The sequence below is a fragment of the Epithele typhae genome (assembly GCF_022376455.1).
Source record: "Epithele typhae strain CBS 203.58 chromosome Unknown BXZ73scaffold_26, whole genome shotgun sequence".
In the NCBI taxonomy this organism is placed as follows: Eukaryota; Fungi; Basidiomycota; class Agaricomycetes; order Polyporales; family Epitheliaceae; genus Epithele; species Epithele typhae.
Genome location: NW_025954217.1, coordinates 236460 through 261452, shown reverse-complemented (window position 1 = coordinate 261452; position 24993 = coordinate 236460). Strand labels below are relative to the sequence as shown.

General features: G+C 60.5%; 6 protein-coding genes across 6 annotated transcripts; 3 read left to right on the top strand and 3 right to left on the bottom strand.

The window, feature by feature from the left end:
- Positions 1 to 307: 307 nt before the first annotated feature.
- BXZ73DRAFT_47321 (glycoside hydrolase) lies at positions 308 to 1675 on the top strand (the record flags this gene model as incomplete). The annotated part of the gene is made up of 4 exons (XM_048019855.1): positions 308 to 360; positions 413 to 848; positions 923 to 1019; positions 1104 to 1675. Coding segments are annotated over 4 exons (1158 nt in total), but the record flags the coding sequence as incomplete, so codon positions are not given.
- A 3042-nt stretch (positions 1676 to 4717) lies between these two features.
- Positions 4718 to 8534, bottom strand: BXZ73DRAFT_90197 (kinase-like protein; the record flags this gene model as incomplete). The annotated part of the gene is made up of 19 exons (XM_048025549.1): positions 4718 to 4987; positions 5055 to 5174; positions 5232 to 5477; positions 5589 to 5613; positions 5666 to 5753; positions 5816 to 5835; positions 5900 to 5904; positions 5975 to 6153; positions 6221 to 6252; positions 6327 to 6379; positions 6485 to 6547; positions 6654 to 6746; positions 6814 to 6969; positions 7050 to 7114; positions 7178 to 7873; positions 7928 to 8010; positions 8062 to 8107; positions 8145 to 8326; positions 8410 to 8534. 19 exons carry the CDS (start codon positions 8532 to 8534, stop codon positions 4718 to 4720), a joined length of 2547 nt encoding a protein of 848 aa, XP_047877593.1.
- A 1310-nt stretch (positions 8535 to 9844) lies between these two features.
- Positions 9845 to 11347, top strand: BXZ73DRAFT_77800 (homeobox-domain-containing protein; the record flags this gene model as incomplete). Its single annotated transcript, XM_048022736.1, has 3 exons — positions 9845 to 10049; positions 10117 to 10882; positions 11002 to 11347. The coding sequence occupies 3 exons, from the start codon at positions 9845 to 9847 to the stop codon at positions 11345 to 11347; spliced, it is 1317 nt and encodes a 438-aa protein (XP_047877592.1).
- A 3364-nt stretch (positions 11348 to 14711) lies between these two features.
- On the bottom strand, positions 14712 to 15961 carry BXZ73DRAFT_90195 (glycosyl hydrolase family 61-domain-containing protein; the record flags this gene model as incomplete). Its single annotated transcript, XM_048025548.1, has 6 exons — positions 14712 to 15114; positions 15173 to 15237; positions 15293 to 15496; positions 15551 to 15660; positions 15713 to 15768; positions 15828 to 15961. The coding sequence occupies 6 exons, from the start codon at positions 15959 to 15961 to the stop codon at positions 14712 to 14714; spliced, it is 972 nt and encodes a 323-aa protein (XP_047877591.1).
- A 1252-nt stretch (positions 15962 to 17213) lies between these two features.
- On the bottom strand, positions 17214 to 18564 carry BXZ73DRAFT_77798 (uncharacterized protein; the record flags this gene model as incomplete). The annotated part of the gene is made up of 4 exons (XM_048022735.1): positions 17214 to 17860; positions 17937 to 18027; positions 18060 to 18392; positions 18451 to 18564. 4 exons carry the CDS (start codon positions 18562 to 18564, stop codon positions 17214 to 17216), a joined length of 1185 nt encoding a protein of 394 aa, XP_047877590.1.
- Positions 18565 to 19518: 954 nt separating this feature from the next.
- Positions 19519 to 24385, top strand: BXZ73DRAFT_47358 (P-loop containing nucleoside triphosphate hydrolase protein; the record flags this gene model as incomplete). Its single annotated transcript, XM_048019865.1, has 20 exons — positions 19519 to 19603; positions 19669 to 19732; positions 20266 to 20683; positions 20736 to 21095; positions 21148 to 21832; positions 21892 to 22064; positions 22122 to 22133; positions 22187 to 22272; positions 22324 to 22372; positions 22429 to 22661; positions 22716 to 22776; positions 22836 to 22923; positions 22981 to 23043; positions 23099 to 23199; positions 23272 to 23329; positions 23394 to 23606; positions 23666 to 23715; positions 23789 to 23878; positions 23944 to 23983; positions 24048 to 24385. 20 exons carry the CDS (start codon positions 19519 to 19521, stop codon positions 24383 to 24385), a joined length of 3267 nt encoding a protein of 1088 aa, XP_047877589.1.
- Between the last annotated feature and the right edge of the window lie 608 nt (positions 24386 to 24993).

Sequence of the window (24993 nt, the reverse complement as noted above, 5' to 3'; positions counted from 1 at the left end):
CTCACCATCCTGCTCGTCTCCTACGCGACCTATAAATCCGGCCAGTGGTACGAGGAGAAGAGCATATCCCACACACCACAAGACGGTTCCCCAGCCCATCCCGGAGAAGAGGTGATCGTCGAGCCCGAGAAGCCATCCGTTCCGACAAACGATACAGACATGTCCGGAAAGTACAGTGTTGGCTAGTGCGTGCATGCGTTTCTCTCCCGTCCGCCTTCTTGCTCATCGCGCCTCTCGCTCAGCTTTGTGAACTGGTGAGTGATCACGATCGCACTCTCTGCGGGCTGTATGCGACCGTTCTGCCAGGGGGATCTACGGGAGGAAGTTCCCACCGTCACTCATCCCGGTCGACAATCTCACGTGCGTCCGAAGATCCTCCCCTCCCATGTGCAGGCCCTTACGCTCTTCATAGACACATTCTCTACGCCTTCGCGAACGTCAAGTCTGACTCTGGCGAGGTCGTTCTCTCCGATGCATGGGCAGACACGGACATCCACTACCCCGGAGACTCGTGGAATGACAATGGGAAGAACTTGTACGGCAACTTCAAGGCGATCTACAACCTCAAGAAGCAGAACCGCCACCTCAAGGTCCTCCTGTCGATCGGCGGATGGACCTACTCCCCGAACTTCCACCCGGTCGTTGTCAATCCCGCGCTGCGCTCCAAGTTCGTCGCCTCCTCCGTCAGGCTGCTCGAAGATCTCGGGCTCGACGGGCTCGACGTCGACTACGAGTACCCCCAAAACGACGCCCAGGCCCGGGGCTACGTGGACCTCCTGCGCGAGATGCGCGCGGCCCTCGACGCGCACGCGGCCCGCAAAGGCGCCAACTACCGCTTCCTGCTCACGGTACGTACGCCCGTCATCGCCGTTCCTGCTTCTTGCTGTGCTGCGGATCCGCGTGCTCATCCGCAAAATGAAAGATTGCGGCCCCTTGCGGGGCGGACAACTACAACAAGCTCCACGTACGCGAGATGGACGCGTCACTCGACTTCTGGAACATGATGGCGTACGACTTCGGTAAGTCACCGCCGGCGTGCGCCGCACGGGTCGTTCATTCCGGCTATATGCTTACTTATCGTCATGTCCGCGCGCCCTACACAGCCGGCTCATGGGACACCGTCGCTGGCCACCAAGCCAATCTCTTCGGGGGTGCCCTCAGTGCGGCGCAGGCCATCAACTGGTACATCGGGAAGGGCGTCCCGCGGCACAAGATCGTCACCGGCGTCCCGTTGTATGGACGCAGTTTCATGAACACCGAAGGCCCCGGGGCCCCATTCAATGGTCTCGGTCCCGGGAGCTGGGAGAAGGGTGTGTACGACTACCGTGCCTTGCCTCTCCCCGGCTCGTTCGCCTTCCAGGACGAGAAGATGATCGCCAGCTGGACGTACGACTACAACACGAAGGAGATGATCTCCTTCGACAGCGAGCAGATCGCTCGCTGGAAGGGGGACTGGATCCGGCGGGAGGGTCTTCGCGGGAGCATGTTCTGGGAGCTAAGCGGAGACAAGGGGTCCCCGCGTGACGGGATGGAAGGCGGTCCCGGTAAAGAGCCACAGCCGGGACGCAGTCTGGTGGCAGTTGTGAAGGAGGCGATGGGCGAGCTCGATCAGAGCCCAAATTGGCTGCAGTATGAAGGCAGCCAGTATGATAATATGCGGGCTGGCATGCCGTAAATGGAGCAGCCACACGGTTGTATTATAGGTGCCGTCTTACCTTCCGTCGTTCTGTTATGCCGTTACTGATGTGGGCCCTGCAGTATTCTACGTATCGCCTAATTTATCGGACGCTTCTATCCTTGCTTCTCTGCGATCGAAGCGATGGGCTGCGAACAACGTACGGCCCACGCTCTATCTCAAGAACACGGACATGGTGGCAAGCAAGCATCGCATCGGCTCACCGCTGTGTGGACGATCGTGTTTCTATATATCAAAAGCTTGGTGTTGATGTTGCAGGTCTGCGTGGTGGCCATGTTGCGCCCCTCGGCCAGCCTATGTTCTTGAACAGTTCCTATCCTGGGACAGGCGTCAAGGTGTGGCCAACATCACCTCGCCTCGGCCACATTATTTCCTGCCCTGGCCCTGAAGGCTCGGCGGCATTCGCCCTGCAAATCCTTCGGCACTCTCCAAATGAAGCTCATTCGGATAAGCGTGAGCCCTGACCGGGCCTGACCGACGCCCGTCGCTGGGTTCTCCCGACGTATTCTACACTCTCGGGTGGGTCGATCGTGACGTCGACGACATTCTCAGACGTAGACTGAAAGTCCTGGCCACAGAATGGGCTCACCAAACGAGCCACGACCGCAGCGCTGCTATCTGGGCACGACGCCTGTGCTCTCCGGAACCGCCGCTTGCTTCATAGCGCTATCGCCGCTCGCCCTATTCGCCGCACAAGCCCCAAAGGAGCCCAAGATCCGCTGCCTTCTCCTGCGCCGTGCAAGCCGAAGCCCTGACTGTCCAACGAAGGCTCGCCGACCCTGCCGCGTCCGTCCCCTGCACGTCCCTCGTCGATCCAGCCAGGGCCCCCGAGGCCCGTCCCGCGCACCGAGCGCAAGCGCAAGCTCAAGCATTCAAGCTTTCACTACCATACCCGCACATCCGGGCCACCCGCCCATCCCCGATCCAGAATAGAGCAAGTACCCGTCCGCACACGCGACTCGATCGCGGCACACATCTCCGTCGCACACCCGTTCATCCCCGGCCGCACGGAGCTCCCTCCGTCCGCCCGGCGTCCCCGCTCCTCCGAGAGCCCGAGGCGCTCCGCCATCCCGCGCTCGAGCCGAGTCGCTCGTGAGGTAAACGAGCTGGCTGGTATGCTCGAGGCAGCCTGAGCTCGCGCTCTCGCGGCCGACCCTGATCGCCGACTGCACCCGCGCCTGCAGCGCCGATGGCGCGCACGAGAGGCGCGCGGATGGGACGGGAAGCGCGTCGCGCGCCGCGGCGCAGCGGCGATCGAGCGGGGTGTGCGTCGAGCTCCGGCAGGGTGCGCAGGCTTGCGGGCGATGGGATGGAATGAGATGGCCGCGCGTGGGCGGCGTGGTCTGCGTGCGGCGGGCAGTGCATGCTCTGTTCTGCCCGGCGATCGTCCGAAGGACTGACGACTATGCTGCCACCGACCTCACAAGCGGGAGGCGCAGGGAGCTCGTCCCGTCCTCGGCGTCGGAGAGAGGGACGGTCCGCGGACGAACGGAGAACACGAGGACGAGGAGGGGATGAAGACTGAGCGGAGGGGTGTCCTTGGAAACCGACAGCAGGGTGGGCGTGGCGTTGCCAGCTTCAGACCTTCATCTTCATGCGGGCGACCCCAGCTGCCGCGAGCCTCAGCCGCGGCGGCGCGACATGAAGTAGCCGAGATGAGTTCTTGCCATACGAAGTAGTTTGCATTTACGCGTTTTGTCCTGTTTCATCGAACGTGCACTATCTAGTTCGTCTTGTGTTTTCCTCGGCGCACGGGCCCATGTTGCTTTTGAGTTAGGCTCCGCCGCTGCCGCCTGCGTGCGGTCTGTCTGCAGCGTGTCATCAGCGCGAGCTGATGCGCCCGCGCCCTCCTCCACGCGCCGCCCTGGTCTCCCTTCACCCCACGGTGAACTCAGTCTCCAGTCGGGCTCGGAGCGCCAGACATCGCCATCGCGCGCGCCCCGCACGCGTGTTGCGCAGATAGTGCGCAGGCGCGCGATCTAGGCGCCCTCGCGCGCCCTCCGAGGCACGGCCAACGACGCAAAGAACGCACGACCGCATCGTCGGCGTCGAGAGCGAGCGGCCGCCGCCGCGCCACCGCGCTCCAAGGCCTCACCGCTCGGACGCCGCCACGCGTGCCTCGATCGCCCCTCGCATCTAGCCTGCCTCGCGCGCGCGCGAGCTCGGACGCGCAGGCGCAGCGGTCCGCAGAAGCGGCCGGGCGCTCGTGCGCCGAAAACTCACCCTGCGCGCCCACGGTGCCCCGGAAGGCCCGCCGCGTCCTCCGAGTGCTGGGTGTGTGGTGCGTTTGGACCCCGCTCGGGTTCGGACGGACACCATGCAAGCGGGGTCGGAACGTTGACGCGTCACCGCTGCAAGCTGCACAGCTGCAGGGACCGCCTGCGGGCGCGCTCGCTCGCCGGTTGTAGGTCCCACACATTGATACAGGGCGCGCCCCGCACGATCCGCGCGGTGGCCTCGCGGTGGCGGCGGGCTGAGCCTGATTAGATGGTGCGAATGGCGAATACGAATTCGTGTGGGATTGCGATCGGGAGGCGACGGAGCGCGGCAGCAGGAGGGAGGGAAGGGTGGCGGAAAACGGGTGGACGGGGCGCGTGGGGGCGGGGTGGACGAGAAGGATACAGCGCTGGGAGCTGGGAGATACAGGTATAGATAGATCGCCGACGGCGAACGGCCTACATAGAGCATTATTACATACACAGAAACAGATGGTGGGTGCGGAGCGCGGGCGGGGAAGGATGCAGAAGACATTAGGGTTCGAACATGGGCGTGGTGTGGCGTGAGGTTAAGAGGTGTGTGTGGGCATGAGGATGGCCACAACATAACGATAGTACGGTTCACTGTGCGAGTCAAGAAGCCCATTCTTCGCGGGGCGGTCCACGGGGGTATCAGCTCCCGATGCCGCTGACGCAGAGGGGAGCGCGAGGTGTGGTGTGCGGTGCGTGGGTATGGCAAGAATTCGGAGCTAGGGGAATTGGGGAATTGCAAGGTCGGGTTCCCGGTGACACCGAGCTGGAGGTCTCAGAGTGACATCGCACGGCCTGTGCCGACATCCCGAATATCGCGGATCGTGGAGCGCCCTCTGTCGGGCTCTGCCTGCCCGTATGTGTCGGGCTCGGGGTCAAAGGCCTTGTCCGCGCGGACGTAACTGATCGCGCGCGGGCTCTTGTGGGTGAAGCCGGCAAAAGCGAGCGCCTTGCGCACCTCGAGTATCTCTTCACCGTGCTTCTTGTCACGGAGGATAGGGTCCCGGGTCGCGTCGGGCGCGGCGCCGTTCGCAGGAGCGAGGGGCTGCAACGAATGCGACATCATCGGAGTCAGTAGTGAGGGGTGCACGACGCAAACGCAGCACGCGTACCTCGGGAGGGATGTCGTCGTCAAAGTGCCGAGTGTCTTCCGGGTTGTGCAAGTCGGGACGGTAGGGCGCGGGATATCTGTGAATGTTTTCCCAGTCGATCCCGCGGAACCACGGGTGCGCCTGCGTGGAGCGGACGTCAGACGTGACGCGACTGCGGGACCGAGACACAGGCCGCACCTTGATCAAGTGCGCGCCGTCCACGCTGCCCGTGGTGCCTTGTGGTGTGATGAAACCGCTGCGCCTGGATTGAATGATCATCGAGTTTGGCCGGCTGACTGAGGACGACGCCTGGGATCCGAGGCGGTCTTCCGGCTCGCACAAGAGCTGTTCCATCAGGTTCACGCCTTCATGCGAGACCCTTGGGCGCGAGGGGAATCGGAGAGACTGTTTCCAGTTCAAGATCTTCTGCCTGGTAACGTGCCTCTGTGATGTGTGAAAAAAGCAGGACGCGTGGTTTCAAGTTGTGGACATAACAGAAGGTGCGAAGTTAAGCGTTAGTGCAAAGTAATTGCAGATTAGATAAGCCTGGCTAACCGAGTTGCTGACGAAAGGCGGGAAACTAAACACTCGGTGAGCCCATCGCGGCAGGCCAACAGACGCGGAATACGCACCCGTAGAGACACTCAAACATGATGACACCAAGACTCCACCAGTCACAGGAGAACGTGTAACCGTGCCCACGAATGACTTCCGGTGACACTGCGGAGAAAGCGCACGGATGAGCGCACGTAAATATTTTCTTGCCGTTCGCAGTGACTCACTGTACGAGTTGGTGCCGCAACTTTGCGAAGGCCGTGTCAGCGTCGGAAAGCTCAGACGTTGTCAAAGCCACTTACACAGAGTACGCCAGCTACATGAGCCACCATGTGAAGAAGAAGGTGAGCCCGGATACTGGCTCCGATGAGCGGAAGATAGCGCACCTTGCGGCGGTGCTTCTCTCTCCAAGTGAAGACACCACCCTGCCCATCTCCGCCACCCATGAGTCGCTCGACCTCCTTGCGATCCAAACGCTTTGTCCGCGTGCCGTCCCCGAGACCGCTGCTCTCTTCGAGGTCGATGCCGTGCTTGTGAAGCAAGTGGAGACGCTGCTGTTCATAATCTGTCCCATGTGCCGCGGTGAGTCACGGCGGTGTCGCGGCATGCGAAAGAAGAATGTGAACACGAACAGGACGTATCGTGCGCCCAGTGCAGGTCGGTGCTAGACGCAACGTGGCGCGATAGTATCTGTAGAGTCAGCGTCTGCGCGTATCGCCCTGCCGAGACAAAACTCACGCAAGACCGAAGTCGCTCAGACGGATATGCCCTTCCGGGTCAAAGAGGAAGTTCTGCGAGCGAAAAGCAAGCCGAAATTAGCCTCCACCGGATGACGGGACGACGACGGAGTGACATCGAGCGCTGGAAGGTGGCCACATGATTGATTCCATACGTACGTCGGGTTTAATATCCCGGTGAATAAACCCATGTTTGTGGCAGGATTCGATTGCGAGGACCATCTGTGGCGACAATCACCACGCGACCGCGGAGAATACAGTGCGAACGGGCGGAAAAGATGACCGTGAGTAATGGCCACCTGAGGAAGAGCAGGCGATAGGTCCGAACCTCAGCCACATAGAACCGAGTGAAATCTTCTTCGAAGACGTCCCGCTCTATCAGCAAGTTGAGAAGGTCTCCGCCGCCCATGTAATCCAGTACCTGTCGGATATTAACGGGAAATGAATCGATAAGCGACGGCAATGATCTGAAGCACACGGTGTCCCACCAGGTAGAGATGATCACGATCTTGGAAGCTGTAGAAGAGCCGGACTATCCACTCCGCGCCTCCGGGCGAGTTAACGAGGGAAGCGGATCGCAAGAGGTCGCGTTCGGCGCGGACGTGTCCTTCCTGGCCTTTGCGAAGCATGTCGGTCTTACGCAACTGTTCAACGGGAGCAGTGAGAATGCGTCTGAGGCAGCAGAAGACAGAAACGGCGGCCTGTGAAAAGAGCTTCCCCGTACCTGCTTCATGGCGAAGAGCTGGCCGGTACCCCGCTCTCGGACGAGGGAGACAACGCCGAAGGCGCCTGTGGCGTTCAGAAGGTAACCCTCATTAGCCGGCCATCACACTCATGAGAATCCGACCGCACCATGGCCAATGGTCTTGAGCTTGACAAAGGCATTGACATCGACCTTCCGGCGGCGGTCGCGCAGATAGTCGGTCTCGTTCTGGCGCCATCGTTGACGGATATTGTCCTTCTGCGCTTCGTTCAGCGGCATGGACGCCATCTCCTTCTCCATCGCCAAACGCCTCTGTTCACGGGACGGCGTCTGACGGAGGAGTGGGAAGTACAGATTCTCGAAGAATATCTTTGCAGAGACGGCTTTCTCGAGCGTGGCCAGGGACGGGGTTATGGGTTTCCGGGGACGGGGAGTGGGAATCTCGGGAATTTCCTCGTCGCTGTCCATAGCGGCTGCATCCTCTTTTTCGTGCTCCTGATGCACGGGGAGACCAGCCGTCCACCGGATAGTGGAGTTTCCGGGTTGGCCGAGGGCCGGAGGCACTCCGGAGGGTGCCGTGGGCGACTGTGGAGGGAAGGTGGGCGACTGTGACTGGAACGTAGGCGAAAGCGGAGACAAGGAAACATTCTCCCGTGCAGCCGTTGTCAGAATAGACGATGTCGTGGGGGTGCTCATGCCGTTGACCACGCGGAGAGGGGACAGGACGGGGGCGTTCGACCCAGCCTGGCTAGGCGTAGGTTTGAGAGCGCTGACCACCTCGTTTATGGCTCTAGCCTGCATGTTCGTTCGGATCATATTCTTGATAGGGTCTGCCCAGCGGGGATCTGCGCACAAAATGTGAGGAGACGATTTATCGGGGTCCGAGATGATAGACGGACCGCCTAGTTTGCCTTGGCCCTCCGGCCCCCAGCGCGTGAGAAGGGCGGTCGCCTGGTCGGCGTCGGACGCATGGACAAGATGGCTGTTGAAACACTCGGTGGCCGTCCCCGCGAAGTGTCCGGAGGGAACTCACATGAAACCGGTCGGCCTCGACACCATGTCCTTGCTGATCCTCCTCGCTTTCAAATTCCTCGGAGCGGATGGGACGGTGGGGACATGGGAGGAGACATTGCGCGCTGCACCTCGTGTTAGGGATCTGCTCGTACCGCGGACCAGAGATGAGCTCGTCGGCAGGACCCTGGCGAGGCCAGAAGAACCGGGACGGGGACGGGCTCGAGGGGATCAGGGCGAGCATGTCGTAGAAGCCCTTGTGAAGAAGGGTCCACCGCGCAGGATGCCTGATTGGGCCGCGTTGAACTGGGACGGCGTCGGCGGCAGGGGCGGGGACAGCGGAGGGCGGGGGAAGGCGGAGGGTGGGTACGGGGAGCCAAAGGCGTAGAGATCGGGATGGGCGCCGGGGAGGCCGTTGGGCGGGTAGAGGTGCTCCCAGTCCGCGCGGGAGGCGGGCCCAGGCGGGGTGGGGAGCGGGCGGCGCGACGAGGCCATGGGGGTCGAGCTCGTCGTCGAGAACGGCGCGGACGACGGGGACGGAGGAGATCCAATCCATCCCGCCACTCAGGGCGCCGGACCGCGACCGCCCCGAAGGGGGAATCACGCGTGACAGGCGTGACGTGCACAGACGAAACGCGGCGTGACGGGCCGACCGAATGCGCGTTGTGTTTGTTCTTGCGCGCTCGCCGCCGTCGACAGATATCGTCCCGGACTCCGCGCCCGTGTCGCCGCCTAGCGGGTGCGTCCTCGCCTTGTCCTCTTCAGAACTCACCCACCGCGCAGGTCTTCCTCCGCGAACGCCTCGCATGCCCTCGCTGCGTGCGCGACCCGTCCCCCGACCACAGCGAGCCTACCCACCGCTCCCTCGTCCTCCACCTGCAGTCCGCGTGCAGGAAGCCACGCGCACTAACGGACGTATGCCCATCGTGAAAAGCTTATCTTCCGCCTCCTCGTCCCGCTCTCCAGATCGATCTCAGATTGCCCGCCGTCTTTTGTCACCGCCGAGGCCACGCATCCTGGCCCGCCGTCGCCGCTCGCCGCTAGGCCTGCCGCCCCAGCCGCCGACGGGCTTCATCTGCGCCGTACCCCTTGATGCGAGCGATGCGTCATGTCTGCGTTCTGCGAGCCTCACGTCCCCGGGCTCGGTCGGATATCCCGGCCGGTATGAACCCTCGCGGCCTCCTACTCGCTGGAGCGGCCTACGCCGGCAGAACCCGCCCTCTCCCCGGCCGCACCTGCCGCGCTCGGTCCTGGGAATCTAGCGTATGCGTAGCCCCCAGACGTGATGCGCACGCTGGCTGCCAGGTGCCGACACGAGGCCTGAGGACTGATCACCGCGCCATCCGTGGACCTTCCCCTTTCCCCGACTCACGAACCAGTGCACCCCACCGTCCCCCAGACGGCGGTTTCCTTCCCGTTCTGCTTCGTGACGCACTCCACCTCGCGTTTTTCCACTCGCCGTCCAACTCGCCGTCTCCCCTCTTTGCATTTCCCACCTGATTTCGCTCCTTCCAGCACACCGCTCCCGCTCTCTAGCCCATTGCCCAACGCCTCGAGGTCCCCACCGGGACGTCATACCCTGCCCTCAGTACTGGTGGCCGTGCTGCATGCATCGCCTGCCGACGTGTTTGTGTCTGCATCCCCCTGGCCGGCAGCCTGTTTGGTGCCTCCTTGCTCTTCTTGTCAGCCCGAAGTCGTTCTACCATGCGTTGTCGTCGCGAGGCTGCTAGTCCAAGAAGGTACATATTCAGCGCTGGGGCTTCTCGACAATCACACCCACACCTCTCTCCGCCACCATAAAATCCATGGCGCACCACCACTCACCAGACGACCACTTCTCTCAAGGTTGTTTCCCTCGACAGAGCAGACGCGGCACCCCAACAGGGACCAACTCCACCTCCAACTCCAACTCCAACTCCAACTCCAACTCCAGATTCGCACTCTTCCGACACCAGTCTGGTGGGCGAACTCTGCTCCCGAATCTATTTGGTCGATCCTCACATTCCCCAGGTCTGTTCTCCTTCATAGTGCCTAACAATGTATGAATGGACTCATTCTTCATCTTCTTCAAATCCAGCACCTGACCCCTCGTCTTCTCAATTTCTCCAGCAAGATCCCACGCAGTCTTTCCACGATCCCAGCTTGCTAGCGTACGGCCAACAAGGGTGGCAAGCTAATCAAGGTAAGGAAGTCTTCTTCTTGACGTGCTGGCACACGCTCAACGGCGTCTTGCGTGCGCTCTTCCCCGCGTCTAGGACAAGGCCACCTGGCTGTGCCTTTTTCTGGGCCCGATCCCCGATTCAGGCGCACGCCTTAGGTTCATATCCGCTTCGCGCATCGCCGAATTCGATCGGAACCCCGCACGACTCCCGTATATTACCTCCACCCAACGCACTCCAATCACAGATGCAGTCCCATCTCTCTATGTCCCCCAGCCAGCTCCGCACGACCCCCGGTGCCTACCAATATCCTCAGTATCCGCAGCAGCAGCACCAGCAGCAGCTCTACTATCCCTCTGGACCTGATCCCCGCCACCTCCCCCCTCCGCTACCACCCATGGATGCGTACGAGCAGCACCATCCGCATGGACAGCGCCGCAACTCCCTGGTCGACCGTATGCCAAACCGCATCGGCCCCCACGGCCCATCTCCCTACCAGCGCAGTATGCCCGCCATGACGCCCGAGCCCCCCGCCGAACCCATCAAGAAGAAGCGCAAGCGTGCCGACCCCGAGCAGCTCAAGGTCCTGAACGAGACATACAACCGGACTGCCTTCCCCTCCACCGAGGAGAGGATGGAGCTCGCGCAAAAGCTCGGCATGTCCGCGAGAAGCGTGCAAATATGGTGCGTGTCACTTGCTTCCCCCGTCCCCTCCCCCGTCCCCCACCCCCGTCTTTGTCCTGCATGACGTTCAATGGAGAACTCACGCGCACTTTCTGCACGTCATGTCTTGACCCACGCAGGTTCCAGAATAAGCGTCAAGCAGTGCGTCAGAGCACGCGGCAGGCCGCGAGCAGCGCGCCCCCGACGACCAGCGCGCCCCAGGCGTCGCCGTCGCACGGCTCGGCGAGCCCGGTCGCGACCATCCCGCAGGCCGGGTACTCGTCGCACACGCCGTCCACGGTGACATCCCCGAGCATCAGCCAAGCCGGGTACGGTGCATCGCGCCCGACGAGCGGCATGGGAGGCTCCTCCGCTGCAGCAGGCCGCAGCATGGCCTCCCAGCCGTCGTCCTCCCACCGGCGGAGCCACGACGGAGACGCTTACCGCCAGGACTACCGCTTTTCTCCCCGCCCCGGGCAGTACTGATGTCGCCGCGCCTGGTCGCGCCGCGCGGCAGCCACGCTCCCGCGCGCCGCACGCGCCGCCCGTCGTACCTCATCCGCGCCCCACTGCAGGCAGCCCGGCCCACCTCGCGCTTCAGCCGCACCCCACTGCAGGCAGCCCGGCCCACCTCGCGCCTCAGCCGCCTGGCGTCCGTGACGTCGCCCGCCATCCCTTCGCGCCCGCCCGGTCTCGGAGTCCCTGGAGCGTATTTACGGTCGCCCGCTGGAACCGCCTGGTTGTCTTATTCGCCGTTATTTGCGTCACCGGTGCAAGGTTCCTCTGTCCTTATTAACGTAAAGTATTCACTCTCCAGACTCTAGCTTGGACTGCGTGCGCTCTCATTACGTCCATCTACTCCTTATCGCATCCCATCTCCGACGTCCCTTCCCGTTTCGTCTCACTCATTCGCATCCACATCATCCCTTCGCACAGCTCTCTTCGCACGGCATCTACTCACAGTGCGGCCCTTTGCATCTCGTTACCCACATCACCCCCGTTTTCGCTTCCTCTTCCTCGGCCACATCTTTCTATGTTCATATGTTGCCTTCACCCTTCATGCGTTCTTCCTTCATGCGCTATTTGCTTTTTCTTTTTGCACCATCATCTACTTTCGCATTGCTTTCATAACCACGCATACCTCCGGACTCGACCGCATTGCCATTATGTACATCTTCGCGCTATCATTACCCTTCATACCTACATTAGTCTACCGCGCCCTTGTCTATGCTGTCGCTGACTCGCGCCTCGTATAATGATTACCCTATGTTCATATGCTAATTTCCACCCTTTGCGATCTCGTTCAACTTTTTTTGTCGGAGGCTCAGGGCACGTACATCTCAGATACCACGTTAATCTCGTTGCGCCCTCCTACTTTCTTTTGTCCTCCTACACTACGTCGACAATAGTACCGCACAGCGACCCTGCTCGCGCAGCATCCACGATCTCCCGAGGCGATGCGTGAGCCCGGCGGATCGCAATCCGACGCGCCCTCCACCCAAGCCTCGGCCGGAAGGCGGAAGAGGTCTCCGTCCCGTTCGAGTCCGTTGCGTGCACGCTACAAATCACCATACATCCCGTCGTCCACCCGACCTGCGGGCACCCCGTTCCATTGCCAATGCTCCCAACCTTCCGTTTGGACCTTCCACTCCTGGTTCGTTGCGACCCAGCGACGGGGACGGGGCGCGCACCGAGCGTGAAGACGTCTTCGACACGTCCTCTGTGCCGCGGATGCATTCGCGCGGCGTGCCGCCGGGAGCAGCGGTGCAGGTCGAGGACGCTAGCCTAAAGCGTACCCCGAACGTTCCTTGGATCTGTGGCCACCGGCCAGTCCTTCGCCCGCTCCCCGCGCGCGTCCCGTCCGAGGACCTCGGAGAACGCCTTTCGAGTACGTACGGATGGCGCAAATCTTGCTCCTCTGCTCTCAGGGCACGTACGCTAGGCGAATGAGCCCCCCCGCCGTCCCCTCGGACTCGATTCGGACTTGCACGCCCGGGCTCGAGGAGAGCGCGCGATCGGCGCCCGCTCTGCCGCCCCTCGCCGCTGTTCTAGCTCATCGCCCGCGTCCAAACTCGACGCGTCCAAGCGCGCGTCGCGCAGACCAGAAGTACCTCCTGTACGTGCGCACAGCACAGAGCACCCGCCGCGCCGCTGCATCGAAACACCGGTGTGTGCGTGCGTGCGTACGCGCCGCGCGAGAAGCCCGCTCCTTCTATGCTACATGGCAGAAGCTCCTCGCTGCCCCGCCTGGCACGAGTGCTCGCGCGTTCGTCGCGGCCCGCGCTCATTTCCCGCCGCGAACCGCGTGGCCGGGGGCGCCTCTGGCCTATACGCCGCGCGCGCGCTCCCCCCCCCTCTCCCCCCGCCGCGATCGTCGACATTGAATGTGCCAGGCCATGGGCACACGTACCCGCGGTGCGCCACCCGCTCCCTCGAGCCCTTCCTCGGCCGCGCTCTCGACCACGCGTGCGTGCCCCGCGCGCACACAACGCGCGGCCTTGTAGTTGCGGCGCCCGCGCGTCCGGTCGTCGCGCAAGGTCCAGCGGTCTGGGCTCGACGGCGACGAGGTCTGGCTCGTTCGTTCGTGCGTCGTCCGGCCGCCGCCTTCGCACTGCGTGGCGCGACATCCCGCCCGAATTCGACCCACACGCGCGCGCGCGAGCGAGCGAGCTTCGGCGACGTCCGGGCGTCTACGACTCTACGTATGTTGCCGGCCAACGTCAGACGCGGCGTCTGCCGCCCGAGCCCAGGACGCCCGCTCCCAAGAGCCCGACAACGCGACTTCGACGTCCACGCTCACTTAACTGCATCCGGCAGGCGCGTTCCTCTCTGTCGCCTGCGCGCCCGGCTTTTCAGCGTGGGACGCCCAGGCCGAGCGCGCGCGTAGGTCTACTGAGCGCTGGCTGCTGAGCCTCCACCGCGTGAACCCCGGCGAACGGCGAGCGCGCGGTAGCGCGTCCCAGGATCGCGTCCACCGCGCGGTGCGCGCGGACGGGGACGATCGATGGGGCCCCACGGGTACCGCTTCTATCTCTATCGCAGTGGCCTGCACCGTGCACGGTGCAGTGCGCGACGTCGGCTTCAGCTTCAGCTTCGACTTCGACTACTTCGACGGGGCGCGCCCCCCGCCCCGTCGGGGCGTGGCGAGGGCGCGTGCAGAGCGCGCGACTGCCGGCGAGGCACGGTGGCACAGCTGCAGTGCTGGCGGCCAGCTGCTTAGCCGCACGCCCGCACGCGTGGCTCGCGGCGGGCGCGGCAACCATCTGCCTGAGACGTCGAAGTGTGCGAGTCGGCGCGGTGGGCGCGGCGGAGGGGCCTTAGAAGCCCGGCGTGGGGATACGGGGGGCTAAGCCGGTGCGTCAGTGCGTCGTCAGACGGCGCACGACGGGTGGCGAGCGGGCGGGCGAGGAAGCTCGGTCGAGTGCAACGTAGTGATGGCCGGGTGGGCCTTCGATGCAGGGTCGCAAGACAAGGCGGAGAAGCAGACGGTGACAGGGGGTGGTCCGAGAGACGTCGTTGTATTCCCGTACAATCGTAAGACAACGCGTGCACGCACGCGCCGACGCATAACAGGTGGAGAGCAGGTGCGTGAACAGGTGAGGGAGCAGTAACAATAAGCCAGCGCGCCCTACGCAGTGAGCGCGATGAAGACAGCGCGGAGACGGGAGTCGACCCGTCTGTCGCGTCGGAGACAATGAGATCCGTCGTCCAGTGCTTCTCGAAAGCATATCGAGATCTCTTAAGGGTTGAGAGGAAGCCAAGAGCCTGTTTACAGCAGCCAAGGGTGTCAGTGCAGGCACCTCTCGAATGGCTGACGGCAGAAACTCACACATGGAGAAAAGCAAGGAAATCAGTGGCTCTTGGCGAGGCGGGCGACATGGCGCTTGACCATGCCACGGCGACGGCGCGAGTTGCACCGGTTGGTGGAGGAGGAAGCGGGCGACGACGAAGTCGCGGTGGAGGTGGATTGGTCGTTAGCTGCCGAGGAGGCAGCAGTCGTGGTAACCTTCGTGGAGGAAGCGGCCTTCGTGGAGGAGGCAGCCTTCGTGGAAGAGGCAGCAGACGAAGAGGTATCGTCACTGGAACCACTGTCAGACGATCCGGAGAACGCAACGGCAGGGCCAGGGGTAGTGAAACTCTTGAAGTTGTTATCCCAGATGTCGGGCCACTGAGTGTTCTCGTAGAGACCGGGGATCGCGACCAAGGACGAGCCCGATGGGTACTGAGTACCGCTGCCAGTCACCTCGACCTGACTAGAATCACGGGTTATCGTCAGTGGAGAAACAGCGCGAGCCAGGAGAGACTACTCACGAGCAACTGGGGTAGTACTGGGGCTCGCCGACGGAGTGGAGAGCGACAATCTCGTTACGCATCAACTACGAGGAAGTTAGCATATACCTCAAAAATCGTTTTATTTGGCGATAAACTCACGTATTGTCCGGGCTTGAGTTCGCTAGGGATAGTTGAAGTCCAAGAGTTGCCGTCGGCAATGAGCTTGGAAGAAGCCCACTGGCCGTTCGAGTAACCAGCAGCGTCGACCTTGAACCACTTGGCGCTGGAGGCATCGAACGACTTGCAGTCGCCGTTGCAGGAAGTCATGTACGTGGAGACCGGGCCAAGATGATCGGCAGGCCACTGCAAATTGAACTTAGTGGTGCGCGCGCAAATGGGTGGCCTGGACGAACGCACGTTGGTCCACTTGAAAGTGACCTTGCTTCCGGCAGCGGCGGTGGCGATTGCACCGGCACCCTTCTCGCCGCCCTGGTTGCAGGCGATGTCGGCGAGGGTCACATCCATGACTACCCACGCGTCTCAAATTTCTGCCATCAATTGCGGAAAATCATTACGTACCGGGGCCATCATCAGGAAGCTTCCTGACGATGCGGCTGGGAACGGGAGACTCGTAGCTGGGAGACGAGCGCTTAGGTTGAAGTTGAAAGCAGCGCCACAAACGGAGTTCACTTACGGGTCGGTGAACGGCAACCAGCCGGAGTAGGTCTTTCCGCCAACGACGACGCTCTGGACGTAGCCGTGGGCAGAGACGGCGGTGGGCGCAACAAGGGCGGCCGCGAGAACAGCGAGCGAGAAAGAGCGGAACATGTTGAACTCTTGATGCGGGTTGAAGAAGGAAAGTGGGTGTCGTGAAGACAGAAAGGTGGGCGATGCGCCGGAGCGGGAGGGACAGGGAGGGGAAGGGAAGGGAGAGGAGGGGGGCAAGGTTGACGTGGTCGTCGTCCTGGTCAGACCTTGGACGGACGAGGGCAGTATACATACTGTTCGGACTTCCAATTACCATCTCCCATCATCTCTGTTGTTGTGGCGGCGCTTCTCCGCCTCGGATGCTTCCCTCCCCGGCACTGTTCCGGCCCGGCCTTCTCAGTCCACACTCGCAGATGCTCTTGAGTGTATGCAGGTGTCCTTGCTCCCTATGCAAGCGGTATTGTGCGGGGTCTGCATGCTGAGATGGGCCTGCAGCACTCGTGCAAGCACAGGTCGTTTGAGATGGTGTCGCCCACCAACTCAACTGCCAAGCGAGCATCATCGCCGCCGGCGTCCAATTCACCACTGCCACGCGGCGCCGACGATCAATTTGATGCGCTACTTACGCCCCGCCCCGCTTCTTTCCAGCTGTTATCAGAACGATAGGCCGGTTTGAAAAAGTTTACACACAGAGTAAATCGAGCGGAGTCGCAATTTTTGACAGTTGCGAGGCTTACCGGTGAGTAGCGAGTCGGAGCGACCTCTTCGCGCGAGAAGCGATGTCCGCGTAAAGTCGGTAATGGCGGAGTTCGGTTTGAGTTCGAAACTCTTGTGTGTGATTTTTCGATCAACAGGCCTATCGTTCTGATAACGGCTGTCAGTCGCGATCGCCCCTGTCGCCCGGAGTTGAGCTCGTGAATACTAGCCTCCCCTATAAAAGTTTTTGTTCCCTTGGCCATCCATACAGCGACCCCTGTGAAGAACGAGTTGGCCGCGGCTCGGCATCACACAAAGCGAGTAGATCGAGTGCGGCCCCACTAAGCGGAGACGATGACACAGGAGAATCAGGGTTAAAATCCTTCCATAGTTCAGTATGAATACAGGGGTACACACAGCGAGGCTACTAGGCAGGTACAGATAGATTATAGACGGACCGGAATCCGGCTTTAACGAGAGGCTCATAGTGATGATAAACGTCCGCGCACGAAATACGCAAAACAAAGCGAGGCGACGAAGCAGGAGATGAGACAAGTAATCTGAAACACGGGAGCCGGAAAGGAGTGGAGGGAGTATATAATACAACGATCAATCGATCTCCGGAAACAATCTCCACCAAGAGCGCCTCACAGCGACTCCTGAAGGCTTGAACAACTCATGCCGCGACAACGAGCTGCTCGACGGACGCCGAGGGCGGCGGCCGCATAGGGGAGCGCGCCGGGAGGGCTGGGGGCGGCGAAAATGCGAACGCGGGCTTGTTCGCGCTGGTAGGGGGCGAGATGGGGGTCGAGCGTGTGAGGTCTACCGAACCCCACGCACCGCGGGACCGTCGAACGGCGAGCGGGGCGATGGTGACCGGCTCCGGTACTGCGGCCCTCGCACGCGTCGCTTCCACCACTGAGTAGATGGTCGAGAGCGATGAGATGGAGTTGGAACGCTTGGAGTGGGGGGATTTGGGTGAGGCGGCTGCTAGCGCTGATGGGCTCTTGGGCGTGATCCAGCGGATCTTCGATGGACTGGAAGTTGTGCAGAGGTCGAGGAATGATGTTTCCTCAGACATGGGGATAGCTATGGGTGAGATTTCCGAGTGCGTTCCAGGGAGGGTGGGCTCTGACTCCGGGGATGAACCTGGGGTAGGGTACGTTTCGTTGAAGTCCAAGGATGACGCTTCTGAGATGACGGCTGGAGCAGGGGGCATAGGCATTGGAGAGATCCATACAGGGGAGCTTGCGGGGGCTCTCGGGTCGAGCGTGAAAGGTTGCGAACGGAACAGATGGTCATGATAGTCCATGGGGGCGGACGCTGAGGAATAGACGCTTGCCGTTTCCGCGGGAGTTTGCGCGTCTCAAGCCCGGGGGTCCTGGAACGAGGAACTGACCGTTCTTCCCAGACGCATGCGGCTGACTCCGTCTCTTCGAATACCGGGGCGTCCCATCGAACTCCTTCAGGTCACTAGGACGCAGGACTAACTTGCGCAGAGGGGGAGAGGTGTACGAGTTACTTGAGTCGCGGGAGGAATCACGAGAAAGACGGTTGGAAGGATCGGAATGGGTCTCGGGCTGTCGTTGGAGGCTTGAAGGAGAGAATAGTATGACTTGCCCGTTGGGGTCGGGGATGCAGGGATAGCGCCGGTTGAGACGGCGAACGCAACGCTCTTCTCGTACTTCTCGCAATCTACGGGTTCCGAGATCTTCCGCTTGTGCAGCTTCTGCGCTCTCCGGCGGTTGCAGAACCTCAACCAGACGATCACGAGGACGAGATTGAATATGACGACTACGCCAACGATGCCCCCAATGAGAGGCGGGTCGAGGGATGTGCTGCGTTTCGCGTACGTCTAGAAGCCGAGGGATGTTTGTCAATGCAAGACAGCAAGACGAGGAGAGATGACATACGTGCATGCTACCCGAGGTCTTCATACCGGAGGGCGCGGGGATGGTTACAAGAACCAGGGGACGGAACCCGAGCACAAGAGAGGACCGAGGACACAGGCGAGGGAACCCGTCCATGGTCGCGTGCGACGGTCATATATGTTGGGCACCAAGGGCACAGGTGGCTCACCGCAGCGATCCTAGGGCCCACGTTGGCGCGAAGCCAGAAGCCTATAATTTGACCTGGTTTGCACATGGTGGAGATTGCGTGGAAGACAGCGGTTGTTGACCGGACGCACTCCCACCGAGTGGACATCTGGGGCGATGTGGGCGGTTACGGTCTGACATCATGCAACACAGGCCCGCCAACGACGCAGCCATGTGCGCGAAGACTGATAACGATGGCGTGTCCTCAAGAGGTACATTGCCCCATCAGGGAGTCCGAAAATACCTTCAAGATAATCATAAAGGAGACATAGAGGTTTATCGGCGAGGGCGAGGGTCATACTAGGGAGCAAGGGGGTGGGCAATTGATCATCGCACCTTCAGCAGCGCCTCGATGCCGGTCGACACCGTAATGACGCTAAAACCCGACGTTGGCTCTTCATGCATATGTGAACTGCCAATTTGTCGCCAAATGTCGCCCAGCGGTTCGCAGATGTAGTTTCAGTCAGAAAGGGTGTGACAAGGGAGGTGTTGATCGAGGACAGGTTTCCGTCGCCGATTCGCGCGGCTTGTCGTTTCAAGCGCCAACCCACGTGACCTGGCTGCAATCAACGGGCCGCCAGAGCCGTGAGCCAAATCGGGGGCTGCACAGGCCGATCTGAGCTCCGAGATTTTCTGCACTCGGCTTGTCTTCCTCTTCCACCGCGGGCCTGCGCTCGACTTAGGCCTTCCGCACTAGACGGCTCCCTGGACTCCTCTTGGCTACTCCAGACGACCGCGGACATTCAACGCATCCCACGCCGTGATTGAACCCACACCATACCCGTCCTACACCACCAGTAATCAACGCACCGCCCGCATAGAATTTCTCCAGAGCTCCCCCGTCGTCCGCCGTAACCGCATACCTGTATCGATTGTATTGCAAGAATGTCCCCTGTCGCCATGTCTGTAGCCTCGGACTCCCACTTTGCCCCCCTCATAGATGCGCTCCGCACTGCGCCCACTGGCCCAGGTGAGTTTTCGTCAATTTACGTCCCCGTATGACCGAGCGGGCGCCGACCGGTTGGGCGATCGTAGATGCAAAGGCTGCTGCCGACCGCCTTGCCCGCGAGATCATCAAGACCGGATATGAATCCCTCAGGTGAGTAGCTGGACCACTCAGCGTCTTGGTGGACATTAGAGGGGACGGCGCGGCTCCGCTGGCGTCATGTTGTCGATGACGGAGCCGGCGGAAAGGTCCTCCGAGGCGATTCCGCGGAGGTTGCGTCGATATGGCTATCCGAACGCATGGCGGGATCTGTATTGGGGGTTAGAGGGCGGATTGCTGCAAGCGAGCTTGACAGTATGACGAGGCTTTCGTTCGTCCTCTTATGCGCCGAATGGATGTGAAGCCACCCGTGTCGTCTTTCATCCGAGCGTCGTGGGTGATGCCTCTCCCCCGGGCTGCACTATGAGCCCAGATTTCTTCCGCTCATCTCGAGAGGAAATGATTGGTACCTCCAGCAGAACATTTTCTGTCACAGGCCCCTGCTTTATCACGCCGACGGTCTTCATCGCAATCTTGAGGCATGTTCTCTACCGTCTGCTTGCGGAAGTCGCTCCGTGCTAGCATAGCTAATCTCTTGTTGCGAACGTCTCCCCCGTATCGGACGTATACTCATACAATATTATTAGCGATGCCAATATCCTCAAGACCCTTCACGGCTTCGCTACGAACAAAAAGTCTGGATATGAACGCGAGTCTGCTGCACTCGCCTTCCAAACACTAGCCACCGCACTCGGAGCCTCGGCCGCGCCAATCCTACTACCCTATTTACCTATCCTATACGAACTCTACATGGACAAGGGTGATGTCGTTCGGACGGCTGCCACCGCGGCTACTAAAGCGATCATTAAGTTGTTCCCTCCCGAAGCCACGCCTATCCTTTTCAGGGCACTGGAGGACATCCTCGAGACAGGGAAATGGCGCTCAAAAGTTGGCGTCCTGGATGCCATGAAGTCCTACGTCAACCACGCCAAGGATGCCGTTGCCAAAGAGCTCGGTACCACCATTCCTAAAGTTGAAAGGGCCATGCACGACACGAAGTCCGAGGTGAGTAGTTTCTTATCCAGATTTCTAGGATCAGGAACTGAACCTGAGAAAGGTCTCGTCGGCTGCCATCAAATGTGCTACCACTCTTTGCACGTCCCTCGCCAATCCGGATCTCAGCCCTCACATTCCAACCCTCGTCAAGTGCATGTCCAACCCCGACACCGTTCCGCAGTGCATCAAGTCCCTGTCAAGCACTACATTCGTCGCAGAAGTCACGGCCCCTGCCCTTGCTGTCCTCGTTCCTCTCATGCTCCGAGCCCTCAACGATCGCTCTATGGAAGTGCAACGCCGGAGTGTTGTCGTAATCGATAATCTAGTCAAATTGGTCCGCGACCCTAATGTAGCCGCCACTTACCTCAGCCCGCTGGTTGATGGCGTCGAGAAAATCGCCAAAGGTGCTGCGTTCCCTGAGGTGCGTCGCGGATTTGCCAAGCATCACATATACTTATCAAGGTCCTCTGCAGGTTCGCGCCTTTGCCGAGACGGCGCTTACAACTCTCCTGAAGTCCGGGGCTTCCAAAGACGGACCCCCGCCTGCCCATCGCGACATTCCGGCGGAGACGGCGCAAGTATTGGCGACTCTTCTCACCCTCCTCCCTGAGGATCTTGCCATCATCTCCGCGGATGCTCCCAATGGGCCCCATACCCCTCGTCACCCCCTCCTGAAGCAGGTCCTCGAGTTCTCCGCGGGCCTCGTCGCGGACCTCGTCTACGCGCGCAAGTTCTCCGACGCTGCCGTCTGGCAGCGTAGCCTTGGCGCCCTCGTCCAGCCGTGGTTCTCGAACGGCTCCACGGACGCAATCAAGTTCACCGAGCAGGTTCGTGCGCACTTTCAAGCCGCGGACGAGGCGAAGCACGGTGGGGTGGCCATCAGATCCTCCGAAGAGGGCGAACTCCTGTGCGACACCCTCTTTTCCCTTGCGTATGGCGCCCTTCTTCTCTTGTCGCACACCCATCTGCGCCTATTCCGTGGGCGCAGGTATGGTATCTTGGGTACCAATGGGTCCGGCAAGTCGACCCTGATGCGCCAACTCCGGGACGGCAAGGTCGAGAACTTCCCACCTCAGGACCAGCTTCGTTGCGTGATGGTAGAGCACTCACTGCAAGGAGAAGATACATCGATTTCCGTCCTCGACTTCGTGGCTTCGGGTATGTCTGCCGCATATAAGTAACGATATTTATTCTCACATGGACCTGCCTCACGACAGATAAGGCGCTGTCACATATTCCCCGCTCCAAGATTCGGGATCAGCTGCTCGAGGTCGGCTTCGACGATGCCCGCCAAGCAGAAGTTGTCGGCGGACTTTCGGGTGGATGGAAGATGAAGCTTGAACTCGGACGGGCTATGCTTTACAATGCTGATCTGCTGTTGTTGGACGAGGTGAGATTGGATCTGTCCGAGTGTGTCCCGCGCTAACAGAAACATTGTTTCTCCCAGCCTACCAACCACGTATGTGGCCCGTTCTATAATCTCCTAATCCGTTTCATGACGAGGCGTTCTAGTTGGACCGTGCATCCGTCCAATGGCTCGAGCAATACCTGATGGCGCAGAAGCACGTCACTTGCTTGATTATTAGTCACGACTCCGGGTATGTCATACGGCGTTCTCGGTGGAATACAGAGCCTCACGAACTTCGCAGCTTCCTCGACACGGTTACAACGGACATCATCCACTACGAAACCAAGAAGGTGCGCAGTTGTACTCTAACTGGCCGACGGCCCTCGCCTCACGACTATATGCACAGCTTGCCTACTATCCTGGCAACCTCTCAGCCTTTGTAGCGAAACATCCGGAAGCAAAGTCATATTATACTCTCGCAGCAACATCCGTCAAGTTCGCTTTCCCGCCCCCGGGTTCTCTGATGGGCGTACGCAGCAATACCCGCGCCATCCTGAAGATGACAAACTGCACGTTCACATACCCAGGGCGTCCTAAACCTAGTTTGCACAACGTCAGCTGCGCGCTGTCCCTGTCAAGGTCAGAAATCATTGTTTGTGTGCGGAACGTGCTGAGACAGACCGTACGATACAGTCGGGTTGGCATCATTGGGCCCAATGGCGCTGGGAAGTCCACGCTCATCAAGCTTCTCACGGTTCGTCCCGCCGCAAACCAGTGCGTTGCCAAACGACCGACGGGCAATTTGTGTTACAGGGCGAGACGGTGCCACAAGAAGGCTCAGTATACAAACATCCCGCTCTGCGTATTGGATACGTGTCTCAGCACGCAACACATCATATCGGTACCTATGACCCGCTCCCATTACGATGTTGAAAACTTTCTCATGACCGTCTTCCAGAGCGCCATCTCGAGAAGACGCCGATTCAGTACATTCAATGGCGTTTCCAAGACGGCCACGACCGTACGTATCTCAACCGGGCGATGCTTTGGCGATATGCTCATTGAACAATCTGCAGGTGAGATCCTGGAGAAGGCTACTCGTGTTCTGACGGACGAAGAGAAGGCACTCCTTGAGACCGACTTTGTTGGGAAAAACGGACAGCGGCGCAAGCTGGAGGTACGTGCTACCCCGGCTGATCGGCCTTGGCGAAAATACACCTGACCCTCAACTCTCACCGGCTCCTCGCAGTTGATCATGGGTCGCCAGAAGCTTAAGAAGTCCTTCCAATACGAGATTAAGTGGCGAGGTGAGCAATGAAGATCACGATCGCAGTCATGCCTTGGGGTTTAGCTGACGCCGAACTTTGATAGGCTTCGACCACAAGTTCAACAGCTGGATACCGCGCGAAGAGCTCCTCCAGAAGGGTTTTACCAAGCTTGTCCAACAGTTCGATGATCTTGAGTCTTCGCGCGAAGGTGCTGGTCAGCGAGACACGGCTGCCCACGTCGTTCGCAAGCATTTGGAGGACATTGGACTGGATGGAGACATCGCGCAGTACAACGAGATCTCGGGTCTTTCTGGAGGTATGTTTCTACACTATGCCTTAACTCTTCCGGACTGATCTTGATGCACTGTGTCTTAGGCCAAAAGATTAAGCTCGTAATCGCGGCTTGTCTCTGGAACAACCCGCAGGTACGGAAATCAGCTTCCATATCACCATGCTCTCCCATTGTTGACGCACGCACCTTCTCGCGGGGACGTCTAGATTTGTGTGTTGGACGAGCCAAGCAACTTCTTGGACCGCGAAGCCCTTGGCGGTCTGGCCGTTGCAATCAAGGAGTGGGCTGGCGCAGTCGTGAGTCACTTCCATAGCTCCACAAAGTACACAATTGTGCATGTCCTCAACGCACCCTCGTACAGGTTATCATTTCTCACAACGAGGAGTTTGTCACCTCGCTTTGTGAGTTCCCTGTTCATTGAAATAGCATCCGCTGACCCCGGCTGTGACTACCTTTTGTGCACAGGCCCCGAAATCTGGAACGTCGATGCGGGGCGGATGACGCAGAAGGGCAAGGCGGCGACAATCGAAGAACCCCTCGCCTTCAAGTCTCCGAGAGGCAGCGGCCAGAACACCCCCGCTCGCTCCGCCGTGGGGACTCCCATCGCGTCTGCGCACGGGACGCCCGCGGGCAGCGGTGCCGAGGACAACGCTGCGGCCGGGACCGCGACGCCGCAGAAGAAGAAGAAGAAGAAGGTGACCCGCAACCAGCAGAAGGCGCAGGAGGAACGGCGGCGCATCCGCAAGCTCAACTGGCTCACCTTCGGCGGTCCGAAGCCGGAGGACACCGACTCGGACGCCTGAGCGCGTCCCGCGCTACGTATCGTCGGCCCGCAGAGGGTGCTGCTGGCACAGGCACCCTCCAGTGCATCCGTTGCTCGTCTGCGCCTGATCCGATGTCGCGGAGACGGGCTCAAACGGGCTTGGAAAGGCGGACCCTCGTTTGATTCCGATCTGCCCTCTCCTTCCTTGATTGCACCCTATGCTCTCCCCATCTACCCTCCTCGCACTCTGTAGCTCCCCCCTGCAGCCCTCGGATCGCCATCCCTTCGTTGTTGTGTATTCTCCCTCGGTATCTATCCGCTAGCGCGTTTGTAGCAGCATCGCCTTTAATATAGACATCCTTCCATCTACGCACCACGGCCCTGCTGGGCCCCAGGGTCCTGCGGCCGGATCTCTACTTCTGCATGGTTTTAGATGAAACGATTTTCCATGCGCCGTTCTCACACTGCTCGCTGCTGGCTGTGAAGCTGAAGAGACAGGCCGTTAGCGCCAGAGCGACAGGCCAACCAACGCTTCCCGCTCGTGCAACGTTTTATCCAGGCCTCAGGCCCACCGCCGGTAGTCGCCCCCACCGTTGGGGCTAGCCGCAAATCGGAGGTCCCAGGTCGAAAGATAGCGCACGGCTTACG